This window comes from Ranitomeya imitator, chromosome 5 (genome assembly GCF_032444005.1).
Source record: "Ranitomeya imitator isolate aRanImi1 chromosome 5, aRanImi1.pri, whole genome shotgun sequence".
Taxonomy (NCBI): domain Eukaryota; kingdom Metazoa; phylum Chordata; class Amphibia; order Anura; family Dendrobatidae; genus Ranitomeya; species Ranitomeya imitator.
The window spans coordinates 341019514-341041673 of NC_091286.1; the positions used below are offsets into that span (position 1 = coordinate 341019514).

The 22160-nt window shown below is 38.1% G+C and overlaps 1 protein-coding gene across 1 annotated transcript in view; it reads left to right on the forward strand.

The window, feature by feature from the left end:
- Positions 1-22160, forward strand: part of TBX18 (T-box transcription factor 18) — a 61466-nt gene that overhangs the window by 1170 nt on the left and 38136 nt on the right. The window contains exons 2-4 of the mRNA XM_069726420.1: positions 1675-1855; positions 4733-4834; positions 9518-9689. Of these exons, the coding sequence (XP_069582521.1) occupies positions 1675-1855; positions 4733-4834; positions 9518-9689 (455 nt within the window). The remainder of the gene's footprint in view (positions 1-1674; positions 1856-4732; positions 4835-9517; positions 9690-22160) is intronic.

Consider the following 22160-nt stretch of genomic DNA (forward strand, 5'->3'; position numbering starts at 1 on the left):
ATATTTGTGTATATGTTTGTTTGTGTGTGTATATATATATATATATATATATATGTGTAGAAGTTTAGAGAATACATGTGTCTATATATACATATATATTTCTCTGGGTATATGGATAGATATATAAGTACTAGTGTTTGTATAGGACACATCGATGTTTCTGTATAAGTTTATGTGTACGCCTGCTGGGTAGATAGATAGAAAGAAAGAAAGATAGATAGATAGATAGATAGATAGATAGATAGATAGATAGATAGATAGATAGATAGATAGATAGATAGATGTGATTGTGTGTATATGTATGTATATGTGTATGTATAGATATACATATATGTGTGCGTGATTGTTTATGTATATTTGTGTGTGTATATGTCTTTGAGTGTGTGTGTGTGTGTGTATATATATATATATATACGTGTGTGTATGTTTGTGATTGTATATGCATATATATATACATATAGACATAGATGTCTGTGCGTGTGTATATATGTGTTGTATGTATATATATATATATATATATATATATATATATATATATATATATATATATATCGGTTAAGGCACAAAATGATGTTTCAATTTGCAATTAGTGCGACATTTGCTGTCAGTCATTAGTCAAATTATGTACCAACAATATAAAGCTGAAGGATCCAGTATAAAGTAACGTGTAATTCAATGTCAGCTGGAACCGAAGCGCTTCATTATAGGCGGCCTGCATGAGCAGTGACACCGTGGGTTATCCCGGCGGGGGTTGTACCGTGGGTTACACGGTGGGCTATGTAGAGGGTTACACTGGGGCTCATTGGCTGCCGTTCACACTCGTGCTCTGCCCGGAGCCCCCGTACCAGCACATGATGGCACCATTACTGTCAGGCGCTAGCCCTGCAGAGTCTCCCAGTCCTGGGCAGCACATGGGGGGCAGGAGGACAATGCTGGGGGCTTTATTACCCACTGATAGAAGTGTGTGGACAATGATGGCGGTCTCGCGTTGTGCGATTCCTGGTTTGGGGGGCTATAAGAGGGCTGGAGCTGGTATAGAGGGGGCTCCATGGCGCTCCGGCCTGACAGAATAGTAGGATTTCGTTCTTCTGGGAATTGCTCACAAAATCTCCATAAACTAAATGGGAATGCCGCAATCTCCGGGATCTGGGGGGCTGCAGGCCGAGGGTCGCCAAGTGTGAATAAATCTATAGCTTTCTATATAACTGTATTCTGAAAATACATCATTACCATTTCTAAAATGATGCTGGTATCATTTTCTGCTTCACTTCTTCAACCAGTTTAAGTCACAAATATATAAAAATATATAGAAAAACATAGAACAAAAAAAGTTGTCGCTGAGGTGATGACATATTCTTATTTCTGCGGGGTACATCTATGTGATGACTTTTGTTCATGGTATTATGATTATTTTGCATATTTGTTTTGGCCATGTTACAAATAATGTATGATATTTTGTTCCTTATTGGGTGAATTGTTTTTAATGACTTATTTTTATTCATGTAGAATTATTTCTAAGGATGAAAAGTCTAATTCCGGGCCTTTAATTTGGGGATCCAGTGTAGAAATGGGCAATCAATAATGATGCTTCTCTCATACATAATATCTGTGTGTATCTGATGCATGATGACTGTGAATGGGGCTGACCTGACCCTGCAATGTGTGGCCCTGCAGCACCCGGCGAGGATGGCTATGGTGGAATGAAGGCAACAGCTGGCACTTGTAGTACCCCCCTGTCTTCTCCTGCCCCAGTGGGGACATCTTCCTCTGCCATTCGTGTGGATCTTCAGGGAGCAGAATTATGGAAGCGCTTTCATGAGATCGGGACGGAGATGATCATCACCAAGGCCGGGAGGTGAGGAAGGTTCCCAAATATCTGCTCCTCCCTATAGAATCGGTACTTGCACTGTGAACAGATCAGCATGCTCCGGTAGATAGATACAGAGATAGATAGATAGATAGATAGATAGATAGATAGATAGATAGATAGATAGATAGATAGATAGATAGAATATATAGATTTATAGATAGAACAAAAAATTAGAAGCAGCAAAAGTTAAAGACCAAATCTCCTATATATATAAGAAAAATAGAGACTGCACCAATTGAAAAAATGAAGGAAAAACGTGTTCTTTTAATAGTCCATAATGCCGACGTTTCGGTTCTTGAGAACTTTAATACGGTTTTACACCTGACTATTTATGAGCTATTAAAATCACAAGTTTTTCTTTCGACTTTTTAAGTGGCATGCTGTCTCCATTCTAATTCTCTGCAGATAGATAGATAGATAGAATGTAAACATGGAGGCAATACACCAATTTAAAAGGTGAAAATACTGCTCTTTAATACCCCATAATGGCGACGTTTTGGTTCTATGAGAGACCCTCTATCAAACCTCGGCTTCAGAAAGGTATTCACTTTGAACAGAAACGTCGTCATTACAGGCTTAGCACGCTGATTACTTGTGCTAGTGCTGCTTCAATATTATCTTTTTCGATAGATGAATCTGTAGAGAGAGTATACATAGATAGGTATATATATATATATATATATAAATATATATATATATATATCTGTAAATAAAGAGATAGATAACGGATAGATCTGTAGACAGTGATATAAAATAAATAAGATAGATAGATATGAGATAGATAGATGATAGATAGATGATAGATAGATAGATAGATAATAGATATGAGATAGATAGATGATAGATAGATAGATAATAGATAGATATGGGATAAATAGATAATAGATAGATAATAGATAGATAGATATGAGATAGATAGATGATAGATAGATAGATAATAGATAGATATGGGATAGATAGATAATAGATAGATGATAGATAGATAGATAATAGATAGATATGGGATAGATAGATAATAGATAGATAATAGATAGATAGATATGAGATAGATAGATGATAGATAGTTGACAGATAGATTAGATAGATAGATGATAGATAGAATATTGCTCTTTCTTGTTGTGGATAATTGTGCTGTGAGATGAGCCCAGTTTACAGTTCTCCTTCATGGAGCAACTGCAGAAGGCCAGTGACATCCTCCTGGACAGGGCTTGGCACTCTCATCTCACTCTGAATGTTTCCACCATGATGTGTTTGCTGGATAAACACCATACACTGTAAATCACCTCTGCCATTACATAGTCTGCAGCCTTCACCAAGACCTGAACCCATAACTGCTCACACAAACATTATGGGATATTCACCTGGAGCTGATGAGAGGACTTTGCCTTGGAAACCTCAGTTATGATCTCCAGCCAGTAATGAGAGAGTAAACAAGACCCAGGATTAAAGTGAAATATAGTCCTATCAGTCCAGCATACAGGTTCATGGGAGGGTTTATGAGTCCTCAAGCCAGGGTTCTACAGTACATATCACTGAGGGACTGTGAGACCACCACATGTGCCAGAAAAAGCTAACTTAGGTCAGGAAATAAGTTTGCTGTTAAAGTAATACAAGGCCAGCATAGATTAGAACATCAGGTCTAGAGAGCAGTGATCACTGTCCATGAATCAGAAGTAACACCAGTGCTTAAATCCCAACCTGTACAAGTAGCTGCTATTGTATATACAATTAGTTTATACAGTGACAATTTATACTAATGTCACTCGACACCCAAATGGCTGTTATAGTTGTTATATGTATTCCTATTCATAGACATAAATAAGAAAAAAATAATAAAATAATATATAGATCATTTTATTATTTTATTTTTTTATTTGTATATATAAATAAGAATTAAATATATATATACATATATATATATATATACATATATATATAAGTATATATATAATACTAATAATATATATGAATATATATATATATATATATATATATATATATATATATATATATATATATATATATATATTATGGGGAATAAAATAAGCCCCAAAGCCGTTTTTTAATTAGCAACCTACCTCTTGTAACATTGTATGCTAATAAGACACATGGTTGCAATAAACATTTTTGTTTAGTCTTTAATGCAATGATTTGTGTAGCTTTGCTGAGCCCACCAGGGACAGCTGACATGTCTAGATTTCCATAGTAGAAGGACAGCAGGATGGGCTCCCAGCACCTAAATTGAAGCTTACAGGATGATGAAGTGACTGCAGATGGGAGATCTGCTCCAGCTCTTGGCCATTTGTAGCAGCAGCCTGTGCAGGGCTCATTAGAGCAGCTCCATGAATTGGGTCTTCTTCTAAAAAGACACGGTTCAAAGACAGATGTACAAGAAAACTGGATATTATACAAGGAACTCAGCTTATTAAATATTGCACAAACATATCTGATGAAATCCATATGTTCCAGGCCACACTTCCCTGCCTCTATAGCAGCCTTGGAAATGCTGTACAATGCTCTGTTTGTCCAGGGGAGTCTCAGCCAAACCTCTGTGTTCTACAGGTGCACGGGGGGAAATAGCAGGAGGACACTTTCTTGGCTGTCAATGTGCTGTGCAGGGTCTGCCATACATTGGGGGCTCACACTGGACACCGTGTCCTCATAAATCATCCACACACCTAGGAACACACTAGAATATCCAGCACCCTACTACACTCCTGTCCTTATTATTAGCCTTCACTGTACTAAGAAACAAGAGACATCAGATCATTCACATTATTTTATTCATTCATCATTAGTTGGATTATTTATGTATTCATTTGATTATTTCAAATGTATTATTGCCGTATATTTCTTTCAAAGGCGGATGTTCCCAGCAATGAGGGTGAAGATTTCTGGGCTAGACCCTCACCAGCAATACTATATAGTCATGGACATAGTGCCAGTGGACAATAAAAGATATCGGTAATTATACAGCTGTTCTCTCTATGACAACTGCTACATGGCGCAGAAGTAATAACATTGTAACTCACAGGGGCTTAGTTCTTTTAGAGACTCATTGATTTTTATGGTATATATATGAGGGTGTGTGTGTGTGTGTGTGTGTATCTCAGGAGGACTGATTCGTTTTACTGTATATATATATATATATATATATATATATATATATATATATATATATATATATATGTTTGTATGTGTGCACATATACAATATATATGTGTATATATACGTACTTAAATAAATAAATATATATATATATGTACTGTATATGTGCACACATACAAACATATATATATGTATATATATATATCCAAATCTATGTATATATATATATACAAACACACATATTCATGTATATGTTTGTATGTGTGCACATATATAACAGGTATATTTAAGTATGTGTATGTGTGTGATATATGGCAAGGAGGTAACACTGTGCCTTAGCTCTCGGAGGGTCTTCTTTGTTCCAGTGATTTCTAGAACATAAGAATGCATCTGTGACTCTTCTTCTTATGTGTGGGCACAGTGTCCGCCATTCACACTGCTGTCCGCCGCACGCTCGGGCTGCGCTGGGGATGATGCGGCTTCTGGCTGAGCGCTCGTCTACAGATACGAGCGGTTTTCCAGCACGATCAGTGCACACTACTGACAGCTCCTTGTGCACATTTCTTAGAGCCCCAGCTGGATCATACAGTGAACAGATCGGTCATCACTGAACTGGCGTTTCCTAGCAGACAGGAGGCTGCGTTAATTTGCTGCTGTTTTCCTCTGCGGTAATTGGAGGGTCGCGTGTCTGTGCTGCGTTTTTGGCGGCAGAGTGAACCCTGCTGGATCTGAGGAGTCAGTGGGACACACGCGGGGACATAATATAAACAGCAGATAATGTTCTCCATTTTATGGAAATACCTGCGGAAAACGACACTGCAACTCCACCTCTGTTGGCCTTATGTGGATTTTTTTCTGCTAAAGCCGAGTTGTGTTTTTTACCACATATATAACTTTAATGATTTACTGTTTTTTTTTTTTTGTTTTTTTTTTACAGAATGATCCATATGAGGTAGATAAATGGCTATATAATAAAATGAGAGCCAGGGAGAAGCATAAGGAATAGATAGATAATGATATAGATAGATAATGATATAGATAGATGAGTAATAGGATTAGAGGTAGGAAGATACATATGAGTCAGATAGATCTGTAGATAGATGGATAAAAAGATAAATAGAAATATAGATTGACAGATAAATAGAAATATAGATATTTGAATAGATGACTAGATAGATAAGTAAATAGATAGATATGAGATTGATAAATTGTTGCATTAATAGATAGACAGATAATAGATTGATAGATAGATGGATAGATAAATAGATGGATAAATAGATAGGTAAATAGATGAATAGACAGATGGTTGCATAAATAGACAGATAATAGGTAAATAGTTGGATACATAGATAGATATATAGATAGATAAATAGATAAGATAGGTAAACAGATGAATAGATAGATGGTTGCATAAAGAGATAGATATTAGGTAAGTAGTTGGATAAATAGATATATATAGATAGATAGATAGATGGATAGATGGATAGATAGATAAATAGATAGATAGGTAAATAGATGAGTATATAGATGGTTGTATAAATAGATAAGAGGTAAATAGTTGGATAAATAGATAGATAATAGGTAAATTGATGAATAGATAGATAACTGATAGGCAGATACATGACAAGATTGGTTGGTAAATAAATAATATTTCTGAAGTATAGGTGATAGATTGATGGAGAGAAGGAAACATAGTTATGAGGCAGATCTGTGATCATATAGACAGAGTGATAGAGTTAGAGATAGATAAATATTATATAGATGGATGGATGACTTGTTAGATATATTGCTAGGAGAATCATACTGCAGTGAGTAATATTCCGGCAATGTACATAAAGTATAAATGTTTGATGCTTCTCATCTTAGCACAATAGAGTGTTACATATTTTTACATGAATGCAATAACACAAGTTATAGTACCATCTGTATATTATATTTAGTTTTTATTTAACTAAACAGTACCTTGTAGCATTTATTGTCTATACATAACATTCCTTATGCCAAATGATATACTAAAATATAGTTGCAGCTCTCAGCCATTATGCAGCATGTCTGCCGGTGCTTTTTAATGCCTGGGAATATGATACTGTCATTTACTTGCTTTTTAAACAATTTCAGAGCTAAATCATCCCCAGAGTACAAAAATATCAACCTAAGAAAATGTTCTATATTTGGTCCCTCGTTTGTAACATGATTTGAAAATTGCAACTGAGCAAACAAGGTCTGTTAGTATTTATTAGTATGTAGCATGAGATCGCAACTATTTATAATTATAGATCTAAATGCACCAAAAAAGCGGAAAATATCTTAAGATTTCTCAGTCTTGAATCCATTTCTGTTTGGCAAAAAATCCAAGTAACTCTCAGGCCCCAGGCTGCGTTCACACCAGCATTTTCTTTACATGTTTTGTAAAAATCAGCGCTTTCACAGATCCAATTCATTAATTTTTATGGGATTAATACATCATGTGAGTTTACTTTGGTCCCTATCAGTTGTGCAATCTACATTCCATTGACCTCAGGCATTTTACGCTTTGGTTCTTAGTATTACATTTTATTTACATAACAGTATGAATCTATTGATGACTCTCATCAAGGCCGGGGTCAGACGAGCATTTGAAAAATCGTCTGATTTTCATCCATATTTTACGTTCATATGAAATCCGTGTGGCATCCATTTTTATACAATAATTTAAAATGAACCTGATCAAAGGCAGTTTACATGAAAATGTACCCGGAAAAATCAGATTCTGTACAGATGATTCGTATGGGATCCAATATTTTGTTTGCTCACCCATAGTCTTATCTGAGATTCGGAAGAGAATAGTGCATGCTGTGATTTTTTTTTCATACGAACCCTCGGATTTCATGAAAAAATTGCTTTATGAACGACCCTGATGATTTACATTGGGCAGTGTGCTGACTCTGACTCTGACTAGGGTCAAACAACTCTATGTTCTCCATCCGAGATTGGTCCAATTATGCTAATCACACGCTGATCAGAGTTTGATCAGAGTTTTCTTAGATGTGCAGAGTGAAAAAAACAGAAAAATCCCCATCTTCTCCATTCTGTCAGGCCGAGATTGTAATTTGAATATGGTCTGATTTTTTTATGGACTCAGATTTGGCCAAGGAAATAATCGGACTGGAATGAATATCACTGGTCCAGGTGCGATCCGATTTTCTGACAAATCGCACTGAGACTGAAACAACGGACAGCACACATCAATATTACACACTCGTCTGAGCGGTCCCTAAGTGGTAGTACCACAAGGCGATTTTAGTTTTTCAACAGCAATTCTCAGATACATTTTGCAACTAAAAACATTTCCACAACTTGGCATTGATTTGTCCTCAACATTTTAGAGCAACATTTTGTGTTTCAGACACGTTGAAGTACATAGGTGGTGGTGACAAATATTAGGTGTGACGTGAGGCCACACACAACCTTCATGTTATGCAATGCATGAGGTTGTGTAGGCAGTCCTAGCCTGAAACTCCTTTCATGCCTCCTTTTTGGAAGTGTGCTCATCTCTAAGTATGCTAGTGTACATCAGCCTACGTGTGTCCATAAGTGACTACTTATTGCAGGATTTGCCTACCATTTTTTGGGGTCAGTGACTGGAGCAATAATAATAAAAAGAATTCAATTGTCATTTTTTTTCAATAAATCTAGGACAATTGCTGACTAGTGATGAGCGAGTGTACTCGTTGCTCGGGTGACCTCCGAGTATTTTTTAGAGCTCGGAGATTTAGTTTTCATCGCCGCAACCAGGCAACCCCCACATGTACTCAGCCTGGCTAGTAGCTGTAAATCATTCAGCTGAGGCCGATGAAAACTAAATCTCCGAACACTAACAAATACTCGGAGATCACCCGAGCAACGAGTACACTCGCTCATCACTATTGCTGAGCAAAAAAGTGTGAATTTGTGAAATTGTGTGCATATAGGAAGACTGGCTCAAAAATTGCGCTAGTTTTAAGAGTCCTTCTGCATGTAACTTTTTATAGATTTGCACAGCTAAAAAAAAATATTAACATAAATGTGGCCTTAGACCTCTTGCACATAATTATCAGATTGTGGCACAAGGGAGAGGAGCAATTTTTTTTCCAATGTTTAGAATTTTCCCCATTTTTGATCCAAGAGACTGCTTTAAGTTGTTATCATTAAAGGGGTATTCCCATCTCCAGGATCCTATCCCAACAAGCAGTAGGTGTAGTAATAATAATAATAATAGCAAATGCCTCCAATTAGAAATATAGTATAGTTTTTCTGATTCGCTATGTATTATTCCTCATGTGCAGGCATTGCATGACTTTTGGTATCCATGGTTACCAATTGTCACTTTAGCAGTGGTTGTAACCATGGATACCTAAGGTCCTGCAATGCCTGCACATGAGGAAAGAGACACAGCGAATCAGAAAAACTATACTACAATTCTAATTGGAAGAATTTGCTAATATGATTATCCCCTTAAGCTCATTATTCTGTAAAGAATAACATCATTGACAAAATTCATTTTCTTACATATTTCTTCAGCTATGTTTACCACAGTTCCAAATGGATGGTTGCGGGCAATGCAGACTCTCCAGTTCCTCCACGGGTTTATATCCATCCAGATTCGCCAGCATCCGGAGAGACATGGATGAGACAAGTCATTAGTTTTGATAAATTAAAGCTCACCAATAATGAGCTGGATGACCAAGGCCATGTGAGTATGAGCCCCGAGAAATGAGTTTGTTGCTTCTCTGCTGTTTATCATGAAGAGATGTCTATGTATTTTACGATTATAGTCATGATGGACAATCCACATAGAGAGAGCTAGATAATGGTGTTACCATGCCAATGAGCCACATATGGATAACGCTTCTCTTCATCATACAAATGTTCAACGTTTAAACATTGATAACGGCTAACCATTGCTCAGGATAAAATAGCTTTGTTTCCCATATTTGGTGAATTATTTATATTCTGCATGGTAAGAAATTACGAGATTCCATAAAAGAGTTTAGGAAAATATAACTATGTGTTTAAATGCTCTCTGGGCTTATTTTTATAACTGTGCAAATGATTCCAAGATGTATTTACTAAATTTGCCAACAAGAGAACTAATGTGTCTCTGTTTACAATCTGGGACAAGGCATTGTAATTTTATGCTGGCTCTTGAAATTATTATCTGTTTCTATAATGGGGAATTTGTATAAGTACAGCAACATTTATGGCGGCTAACATTCTAATATGGGATTATATTGTGGTAGGTTTCTGAATATACCGGTATATATTTATACGTCTATTTAGATAAGAGCGAAAAAAGTCCTATAGACTATCCAAGCGACAGACTTGACTTACTAGATAAAATCAGAGTCATAGATAAGAGCAGTATGAAAGTTGCACTAATATATACAGTATATGTGTGTGTGGTTGTGTGGTTATGGCTGAGCACAACCACGGTCCATGTCAGTGTTCTCTGGATGTGGACAAGAGCTGTTTAAATTTCCCGACCTAGGCTTCATTGGTGCAGCGTTGGTTTCGCCAGCCTGGCATTGGATCATATGTGCGCTGTGCAGTGCACAGGTGATGACCCAACCCTGTGGTCTCAGAAGGTCAGGAAAATTGCACAGTTCCTGGCCACAGCCAGAGAACACTGATCTGGACAGTGGACCGGTGTTCCACAAAGTGGCTTGCCAATCTCTAACACATATATATATAGGGTTGTGAAAATAAGTATTTGACACGCTGCCAATTTTGCAACTTTTCCCACCTACAAAGAATGAAGAGGTCTGTCATTTCTATCATAGGTACACTTCACCTGTGAGAGACAGAATCTTAAAAAAATCCAGAAAATCACATTGTATGATTTTTACATAATTCATTTGCATTTTATTGCATGAAATAAGTGTTTGATACAATAGAAAAACATAACTTAATATTTGGTACATAAACCTTTGTTCGCAATTCCAGAGGTCAGACATTTCCTGCAGTTCTTGACCAAGCTTGCATAAACTGCAGCAGGGATTTTGGCCCACTCCTCCATACAGATCTACAGATCTTTCAGGTTTTAGGACTGTCACTGGGCAACATTTAGTTTCACCTTGCTATAAAAATTTTCTATTAGGTTCAGGTCTGGAGACTGGCTAGGCCACTTCAGGACCTTGAATTGATTTTTAGTTGCCCTGGCTGTGTGTTTTGGGTCATTGTCATGCTAGAAGTCGCATCCACTACCAATCTTCAATGCTTTTACTGAGGAAAGGAGGTTGTTGGCTAAAATCTCGCGATGCATAACTCCATCCATCCTCCCTTCAATACAGTGCAGTCATCCTTTTCCCTTTGCAGAAAAGCACCCCCAAAGTATCATGTTTCCCCCACCATGCCTCATAGTTGGGATGGTGTTCTTGGGGTTGTACTCATCCTTCTTTCCTACAAACACTGTAAGTGGAGTTGAAACCAAAAAGTTCTATTTTGGTCTCATCTGACCACTTGACCTTCTCCCAAGCCTCGTCTGGATCATCCAGATTGTTATTGGCAAACTTGAAACGGGCCTGGTCATGTGCTGGCCTGAGCAGGGTAACCTTGAGTTTTCTGCAGAATTTTAATCCATGACGGCGTAGTATGTTACCAATGGTAATGTTTGAGACTTTGGTCCCAGCTCTCTTCAAATCATTGACCAGGTCCTCCCATGTAGTTCATAGCCGATTCCTGACATTTCTCAGAATCATCCTTACCCCACGAGGTGAAATCTTGAATGGATTCCGAGTCTGAGGAAGATTGACAGTGTTTTCTTAAAGAAAACTAATAGAATTCTTGCTGGTTGGTAGGTGATTTAATACTTATTTCAAGCAATTAAATGCAATTCAATTATCTAAAAGTCATTTGTAGAAATGAAGAGAGGAGCTGGTTTAGCTTTGCTAAAGAACACAATGCAGGTTCGAAATGTGTAGCTGTGTCTACACTCATGATGGAATCTATTAATATTTTTTAATCCAATAATTTTTTGCAAGCTTGGAAGCTGGATCATTTCCTCTCTTCATTTCTACAAGTGGATCCTTGCAGATCCGTGCCTCCTGGGATGCCTAGCTGGGGTGAGCTGGTTAATCCTTTTCAATTTAATATTCATACAATGTGATTTTCTGCTTTTTATTTTTAGATTCTGTCTCTCACAGTTGAAGTGTACCTCCGATAAAAATTACAGACCTTTCCATTCTTTGTAGGTGGGAGAGCTTGCAAAATCGGCAGTGTATCAAATACTTATTTTCCCCACTGTAAATATATATAAAGCAGCAATCTTGATAATGTGAAAAAAGTGGTGGACTTTTTATTAGCCCGTGTAGCAACGTTTCGGTTCCATAACCGTTTCGATAACAGAGAAAGGTTCTGTTATGGAACTGAAACATTGCCGCATGGGCTAATAAAAAGTCCATCACTTTTTTTCATATTATTAAGAGTGCTAATTATTTTTCTACATATACTATATTGGACTTAAAGGGTAAGATGTCCAAAGAGCTTGGCAGCCATATTACAGTATTTTCTGGCACTGGTTCGCTATTTTTTTCTAAATTGGAAATCCAAGTTGCAATGTGATTGCTTACTACAGACAAACGGGGTCATTTTATTTGCTGTTGAAGAAGTCTTATAGTGAATTGAATTGATTGTCATGGCTTTGGACACATTCTATTTAATATCAGATTTTGAGCAGACTTACAAATGTTTTTTTGCTGTATGCTTTTATGAAAACAAGTGTTCATAACACGCTGTGGCCGTCGTTCATAGCAGATGATCATTTCTGCTAAACATAGTCACCTAAGGAGACAATTGAAACAGGTGAAAAGTAAGAATTAATCCGATCGGTAAATGGCATAATGAGAAAAAAAATCAAAGTAATATATATAAGATGCAGCACAAGCTGAAGAGAACTCTCAATGATGTGACACATTCAGGTGTCCTCTGTATTCAAGAGCTGCATCATCTCCTGCCACTGATTGCATGGTAATAGGTAGAAAGCCGATGGTCAGCTGTGGGAATGCGGGGGCAAGCATGGAAGCCCCATAGCTTATGAATGTTGAGGAGACCTGGCTAACACAACTCTCAGGTCATGCTGCATCTAATAAAGTGTGATGTTAGGCATGTTGCTGCATATTGACAACTAGGGGACACAACATTGTTATCTGGGTATAATTTGATGGCCAACTGTCTTCAAAGATTTTCTATTCATTTTGTACAATATTAACAAATCTAGACGCTAAAATAACAAATAAGGGGTGTAATTGTAGAGAGGGCAGTGCTTGCAGGAACACATGGGTGCTGGAGCCGGACAGTGGCCATAGATCTATCTGCCATATCTTTAGGGGACCATAAGTTTAAATCATGGATGTTAGGTGGAAAATCTGTTAGTTTCACTGGAATCCATGAGGTTGCAGTTATGTCTATTTTCAGTATTATGCTGGGGAGCAAAAATACACTGTTCCCCCATAGATTAGATGTTAAATTACACGTAGGGCTCATGCTCGGCACCGTATTATAAGACTGTACAAAACCTACAAGTTGTTCAGCGCTATTAGAAATCAGAGACATATATGGGCCCATTCATCAAGACTGGTGTCATGCAAGCTCATGTCAGTCTTATTGGAGTTGAAAAAGCCAAATTCATTAAGAGTCCTTTGTGCGCCATGCCAGAAATACCATTCTGGTATACAAAACACCAGCAAATTTAATGAGTTTGTTGGGCAGTGTGGTTCCGCCGCCAGCTTTTCTTCAGCTCTGACCATTTCGACAGAGCTGATTCAAACTGGGGTGAAAGCTCCAAAAGTCACAACATTTTTGAACAACTTCTCGTTACACATGACGTTTGGGATTTTTCAACACTTTTAGGCCACTTTTCTGGTGTAAACACAGATAGGAGTGTTGCTGTTTTTGTAATGAAGCAGCTATGTTTCTTTGTAATTGTTTCTTATGCAAATTGTCTCTTCAGAGAGGAAGAGAGTTCTAGTTCTCTTCCTCTGTGAAGAGACAATTTGCATAAGTAGCATATTACCCAGAGCAGCATTGCGGCTTTAAGTCTCCTCATCTTGGCATGCTTAGCATGTCGATCTCCGCAAGGAGAAACGATACTTCTTGGATATTTGTAATTGTTTGTAATCAATCATTACAGTGTATCTGGGTGGGGTGTTTCAGTATTTCTAAAAATATTTCAAAAAACATATTGAACCTGATTCATTATTATATTTGCATCTGTTTTTGTAAATTTTTTTGTGCTTTGTACTTTTTTTTTACTTTGTGCCATGTTCATCATTCTTTTTAAAGCAACTTTTTTTGCATTTGTTTTTCAGTACGTCTGAAATTTTTGTCCAAATTTTTACAATTTTAACATTAAAAAAATCCAAGAAAAAGACAACGGTCTATTTACGTAGCACTTCCAACTGACAGGAGACCAAAAAAGAAAGGAAGCTAATGCAGCTACTGTAACATAGTAACATAGTAACATAGTAACATAGTTAGTAAGGCCGAAAAAAGACATTTGTCCATCCAGTTCAGCCTATATTCCATCATAATAAATACCCAGATCTACGTCCTTCTACAGAACCTAATAATTGTATGATACAATATTGTTCTGCTCCAGGAAGACATCCAGGCCTCTCTTGAACCCCTCGACTGAGTTCGCCATCACCACCTCCTCAGGCAAGCAATTCCAGATTCTCACTGCCCTAACAGTAAAGAATCCTCTTCTATGTTGGTGGAAAAACCTTCTCTCCTCCAGACGCAAAGAATGCCCCCTTGTGCCCGTCACCTTCCTTGGTATAAACAGATCCTCAGCGAGATATTTGTATTGTCCCCTTATATACTTATACATGGTTATTAGATCGCCCCTCAGTCGTCTTTTTTCTAGACTAAATAATCCTAATTTCGCTAATCTATCTGGGTATTGTAGTTCTCCCATCCCCTTTATTAATTTTGTTGCCCTCCTTTGTACTCTCTCTAGTTCCATTATATCCTTCCTGAGCACCGGTGCCCAAAACTGGACACAGTACTCCATGTGCGGTCTAACTAGGGATTTGTACAGAGGCAGTATAATGCTCTCATCATGTGTATCCAGACCTCTTTTAATGCACCCCATGATCCTGTTTGCCTTGGCAGCTGCTGCCTGGCACTGGCTGCTCCAGGTAAGTTTATCATTAACTACGATCCCCAAGTCCTTCTCCCTGTCAGATTTACCCAGTGGTTTCCCGTTCAGTGTGTAATGGTGATATTGATTCCCTCTTCCCATGTGTATAACCTTACATTTATCATTGTTAAACCTCATCTGCCACCTTTCAGCCCAAGTTTCCAACTTATCCAGATCCATCTGTAGCAGAATACTATCTTCTCTTGTATTAACTGCTTTACATAGTTTTGTATCATCTGCAAATATCGATATTTTACTGTGTAAACCTTCTACCAGATCATTAATGAATATGTTGAAGAGAACAGGTCCCAATACTGACCCCTGCGGTACCCCACTGGTCACAGCGACCCAGTTAGAGACTATACCATTTATAACCACCCTCTGCTTTCTATCACTAAGCCAGTTACTAACCCATTTACACACATTTTCCCCCAGACCAAGCATTCTCATTTTGTGTACCAACCTCTTGTGCGGCACGGTATCAAACGCTTTGGAAAAATCGAGATATACCACGTCCAATGACTCACCGTGGTCCAGCCTATAGCTTACCTCTTCATAAAAACTGATTAGATTGGTTTGACAGGAGCGATTTCTCATAAACCCATGCTGATATGGAGTTAAACAGTTATTCTCATTGAGATAATCCAGAATAACATCCCTCAGAAACCCTTCAAATATTTTACCAACAATAGAGGTTAGACTTACTGGCCTATAATTTCCAGGTTCACTTTTAGAGCCCTTTTTGAATATTGGCACCACATTTGCTATGCGCCAGTCCTGCGGAACAGACCCTGTCGCTATAGAGTCACTAAAAATAAGAAATAATGGTTTATCTATTACATTACTTAGTTCTCTTAGTACTCGTGGGTGTATGCCATCCGGACCCGGAGATTTATCTATTTTAATCTTTTTTAGCCGGTTTCGCACCTCTTCTTGGGTTAGATTGGTGACCCTTAATATAGGGTTTTCATTGTTTCTTGGGATTTCACCTAGCATTTCATTTTCCACCGTGAATACCGTGGAGAAGAAGGTGTTTAATATGTTAGCTTTTTCCTCGTCATCTACAACCATTCTTTCCTCACTATTTTTTAAGGGGCCTACATTTTCAGTTTTTATTCTTTTACTATTGATATAGTTGAAGAACACTTTGGGATTAGTTTTACTCTCCTTAGCAATGTGCTTCTCTGTTTCCTTTTTGGCAGCTTTAATTAGTTTTTTAGATAAAGTATTTTTCTCCCTATAGTTTTTTAGAGCTTCAATGGTGCCATCCTGCTTTAGTAGTGCAAATGCTTTCTTTTTACTGTTAATTGCCTGTCTTACTTCTTTGTTTAGCCACATTGGGTTTTTCCTATTTCTAGTCCTTTTATTCCCACAAGGTATAAACCGCTTACACTGCCTATTTAGGATGTTCTTAAACATTTCCCATTTATTATCTGTATTCTTATTTCTGAGGATATTGTCCCAGTCTACCAGATTAAGGGCATCTCTAAGCTGTTCAAACTTTGCCTTCCTAAAGTTCAATGTTTTTGTGACTCCCTGACAAGTCCCCCTAGTGAAAGACAGGTGAAACTGCACAATATTGTGGTCGCTATTTCCTAAATGCCCGACCACCTGCAGATTTGTTATTCTGTCAGGTCTATTAGATAGTATTAGGTCTAAAAGTGCTGCTCCTCTGGTTGGATTCTGCACCAATTGTGAAAGATAATTTTTCTTGGTTATTAGCAGAAACCTGTTGCCTTTATGGGTTTCACAGGTTTCTGTTTCCCAGTTAATATCCGGGTAGTTAAAGTCCCCCATAACCAGGACCTCATTATGGGTTGCAGCTTCATCTATCTGCTTTAGAAGTAGACTTTCCATGCTTTCTGTTATATTTGGGGGTTTGTAACAGACCCCAATGAGAATTTTGTTACCATTTTTCCCTCCATGAATTTCAACCCATATGGACTCGACATCCTCATTCCCTTCGCTAATATCCTCCCTTAAAGTGGACTTTAGACAAGACTTTACATAGAGACAAACCCTCCTCCTCTCCGATTTTTACGATCCTTTCTAAACAGACTATAACCCTGTAAGTTAACTGCCCAGTCATAGCTTTCATCTAACCATGTCTCGGTTATTCCCACTATGTCAAAGTTACCTGTAGATATTTCTGCTTCTAGTTCTTCCATCTTGTTTGTCAGGCTTCTGGCGTTTGCGAGCATGCAGTTTAGAGGATTTTGTTTTGTTCCAATCTCCTCACTGTGCATTGTTTTAGAAATGTTCTTACCTCCCTTCAGAGTATGTTTTCCTGGGTCGTCTTTGTTCGAGTCTAATGTTTTTCTTCCCGTCCCCTCTTCTTCTAGTTTAACACCCTCCTGATGAGTGTAGCGAGTCTTCTGGCGAATGTGTGTTTCCCAGGTTTGTTGAGGTGTAGTCCGTCTCTGGCGAGGAGTCCATCATACCAGTAATTCACACCGTGGTCCAGGAATCCAAATCCTTGTTGTCTGCACCATCGTCTTAGCCAGTTGTTTGCATCAAGGATCCTGTTCCATCTCCTGGTGCCATGCCCGTCTACTGGAAGGATAGAAGAAAAAACTACCTGTGCATCCAGTTCCTTTACTTTCTTCCCCAACTCTTCAAAGTCCTTGCAGATTGTCGGTAGGTCCTTCCTTGCCGTGTCATTGGTGCCAACATGTATCAGAAGAAATGGGTGGACGTCCTTGGAGCTGAAGAGCTTTGGTATCCTATCGGTCACATCCTTGATCATCGCACCTGGAAGGCAGCATACTTCTCTTGCAGTTATGTCCGGTCTGCAGATGGCTGCTTCTGTGCCTCTCAGTAGTGAGTCTCCCACCACCACCACTCTTCGTTGCTTCTTGGCTGTACTTTTTGCTGTCACTTGTTGCTGTGTGCCCTTTTCTTTTTTGCTTGCTGGTATTGCTTCATTCTTAGGTGTGCCATCTTCATCCTCTACAAAGATTTGATATCGGTTCTTCAGTTGTGTGGTTGGTGATTTCTCCATGGTCTTCTTGCTTCTTTTGGTCACATGCTTCCACTCATCTGCTTTTGGAGGTTCTCTGACACTTTTTTCACCTTCTGTGACCAGTAGAGATGCTTCTGTTCTGTCTAGAAAGTCTTCATTCTCTTTGATGAGTTTCAAAGTTGCTATTCTTTCTTCCAGACCCCGCACCTTTTCTTCTAAAAGGGCCACTAGTCTACACTTCTGACAGGTGAAATTGGATTCTTCTTCTGGTCGATCTGTGAACATGTAGCACATGCTGCAGCTCACCATGTAGGTTGTCACATCTGCCATGTTGCTCCTAGATCCTGCTGACTTGCTGTGTGTTTTCCTTCTTGTGTAATCTACTCAGCCAAGCTCTCTTGCAATAATGTCCTACAGGCAAAAATTCGCGCGCCGTACGGCGCGCGGTTTGGTGATGCTTTCGAAGCAGCTGGTCCCGGCTGTACCCAACGATCTTCTAGCTTAGGGAGACTTCGCTTCTCCCAGAAGGCACCTGGAATATGCAAATTAGCCTCCTGAAGCTTGAATCCCTGGTTTACATTAAAATTAGTATATTTTATTATTTAATCAATATGAACCATTAAAGAATGTTTACTTTCATTAAAAAAAGAAGAAATGACAATGAGACCCCACACATCCAGGATTAGATGAGAAAAGTATCAATACAAAATAAAAGGCATGTATATGCATTAGTATATTATATACAGAAGGAACTTATGAAGTCTGTATGTGTAGGTTATGGCATCCCAAACTACATTAGTCAATATTAATGATATCAAATAAGGTTTTCATTGATGAATGCCATAAATTACATATTAAAATAATGAGCCTAAGATAGACAAGCAGATGGGACATACTCTGTAGTTAAAAGGACATATAACAAAATCATAAAATGTCTTAAAGTAACTGGAAGAGACATAAGGAATATACCACCCAGAGACGACTGGTCAGCATCCATACCAAAATATAACAATATGAAGGTCAAATACCAACCTATCAAGTGGCAGTAATTAGTGGAGGGGCTAGGCAGAGTGTCAAAGAAGATATACAGACTTCAAACCACAAGTACAAAAGGATCCCTCAAATTCTCATCTGTATGACCTGGATAGGGTGAGGGCATGCACACATTTTTTGATATAAAAAGTAACAGAACAACTTAAAGAAAAAAATAAAAAGCATAAACCACATGCATATTTTTTATGAATTCGGTGCAAAAATAAAATCTGTAAATTACACAAAACGTTAAAAAAATACAATGAAAAATGGTTAATTGGGCCCATAGATTATTTAGAAGCAGTATAGTGAATACACGGTTACTGAAGAAGCAACCGGTAATGGCCAATAGTTTTCCTAGTAGCCAGGGTAAAATCTATGACAAGTCCAAGTGAGCTTGCCAAGTTGAACACATAGTGAAATCATGGAGTCTGTCTAGGCTTTCCATGTGTCTTCAATTTCCCGGAATTGTTTAGTTCCTTCCAATTAAATGTTTTCATTTCCATTTCTTATTAACGTTTATGCTAAAATCCTTTTCATCTGCCTAAAAGTAGTTAGTTAGCGTTTTATGCTTACGTCATACCAAAGAAATGACACTAAAATAGTCAATATCACATCCACCTTTACATATTTATAGGTGTAAATCTTAATATATACTTACCTTGTAATGTCTTTACATCCTGTACCGTCCAGATGTGTCCGGATCCCAGAATTCCAAGCGGAGGAAGTTCACCGACCTCCATATTGGGACACCTAAGTGATGGGTGTCTCAATATGGAAACTGCTGGTGGTACCAGCCTCTTGCGTGGTACCACCAGCGGAACACCATCGCACCACACACACACACACAGACACACACTGTATAAACTGTACGCACCACACACACATTGTATATGCCGTATGCACCACACACACACACACACACACCCACACACACACTGTATACGCCGTATGCAGCCTCTTGCACATGAGGGGAGAACACAACACAGGAAGGAAAGAGAAACATCAGACAAGGGGGATAGCACATGGGGTAGACAGGTCAGAGAGCACAGACAGGAGAAGTCAGCACATGGGGAAAGACAGAGTGGATAAGTAGGTGAGCAGCTGGGGGGGAAAGATTCTCAACGCTGCAAAGCCTGCCCCCATCGTGACATTACTGGCCTCCATCTAGTATGTTATAAGTTAGGACTTCCATTCAGAGACAGCCTTAAGGCCACATTCACACTATCAGTATTTGGTCAGTATTTTACATCAGTATATGTAAGCCAAAACCAGGAGTGGAACAATTAGAGGAAAAGTATCATAGAAACACGTCACCACTTCTGCATTTATCACCCACTCTTAGTGGAGCGGCCTAACACTCAAATCTGTACATCAGTGTTTCCCTTTGGACTATACACAATTAAAATCCCTGTTTAATAATATATACCTGGCATTAAGATGTCCCACCATCAATAGAAATGTTAAAATTAATAATAGTTAATCTTAAAAAATGGGATATCTAAAAATATATATGTAAACCAATACATGCCAACCATGCATACAGAATCTGACCTTGCAGACAAGGAAGGGGAGGTCGTTGGTGAGGGGTTAAAGAAAGCAAGGTTGATATTTGATTACTCTTTTTATTGGGCAATTCTTTGTTTTAATTTTCTTTGTTTTTGTTCTATTTTTAAGCAATTAATGTATACTAAGCTGCTCTACCAATCTTCACGGTATACCCTTATCAGAGCAGTCCTAACTAATGTATGCAATCCCTATCTGATGTATTTAAAAACCTGATCATCTGTATATAACCTGTTCACACAGGTTATATACAGATGATCAGGTTTTTAAATACATCAGATAGGGATTGCATATTTTAAGCAATTAAGTATAAATAATAGGAAAAAAAGTACAGAAATGTACTCTCAAAAATATTAAACACAGCATAGAATTCACATTAAAAACGTGTTCTTAAGTCTGAAAATGATTTTTTATGCAAAGGATAAGTTTTCGATCACTTGGGGTCTGACCGCCATGGCTCCTATCGATCCTGAGAACCGGGGTTCTGTACGGAGTGGAGATCGATGATGTGACCTGCCACTCCACTCACTCTTAATTTGCCACTTTCACGTGCCACTTGGTATTCCAGACAGTATTTTGCATCACTATTTGTTAAAGAAAAGATAGAGGCAAGTCAAAAAACTATTCAATGACACTATTTTCCTGTATCTAAATTTCCCGCCTGCTTTGTAACTTACATGTACTGATGTAAAATACTGACCGAGAGGCACAAGTGAGGGCCTAACACTTTCATCTTAGGGATTGTCCTAACATTTCTTGTAGTCTCTGCTTCTGATAATGGTGGCCAATAATTGGTCGGCATATTGTTATGTTCATAGAAGACTTATTAATGGAATTATCCTATCTTCCTAGTTCTATTTCCTACTCGTATATCACTATATTATACGTCAGCCATTATGTGTAGATGTGCCTTATTGAATAGGCTTAATTCACAGTTCCATTTACTCTTCTGAAGAGATATTCAAAGTTCACGAGACGGCATGTCAGTCTGAGTGCTGTCCTTGAAAAAAATAGACCTCACACGGACAGCACTAGGACCAAAGTCATTTGGTCTATTTAAATGAGCATTTTTTGTTCATGAACTGAATCTATACTTGAAAAATATTGCAGCATGCACTAGTCTCTTCCATTGTTTTGGATGAGACTCAGGTGAAACGCTTGTCCGGTGTTTTGGTGGGTGAGCCGCCATACCTAGCTACGTTAGCATCTGCTCCAATTTACTTTATGTTTCAGGGAATCTTTTTTGGGCACTGTAGTGTGATCTGCTTTAGTCATTAATTCTGTACTATCAACTGTTACTTGTTTCTATGTGAACTGGATGAATATATTAAGCCTGCTTTATGCCAAGGCATTTTATCATGGGGGTTTCCCTTGTGGTTCGCCCAACAAATGCATGTTTATTTTTAATCTTTTTAAATCAATCCTTAATACTATCAATAATTTGGTCACACACTTTGCATACTATT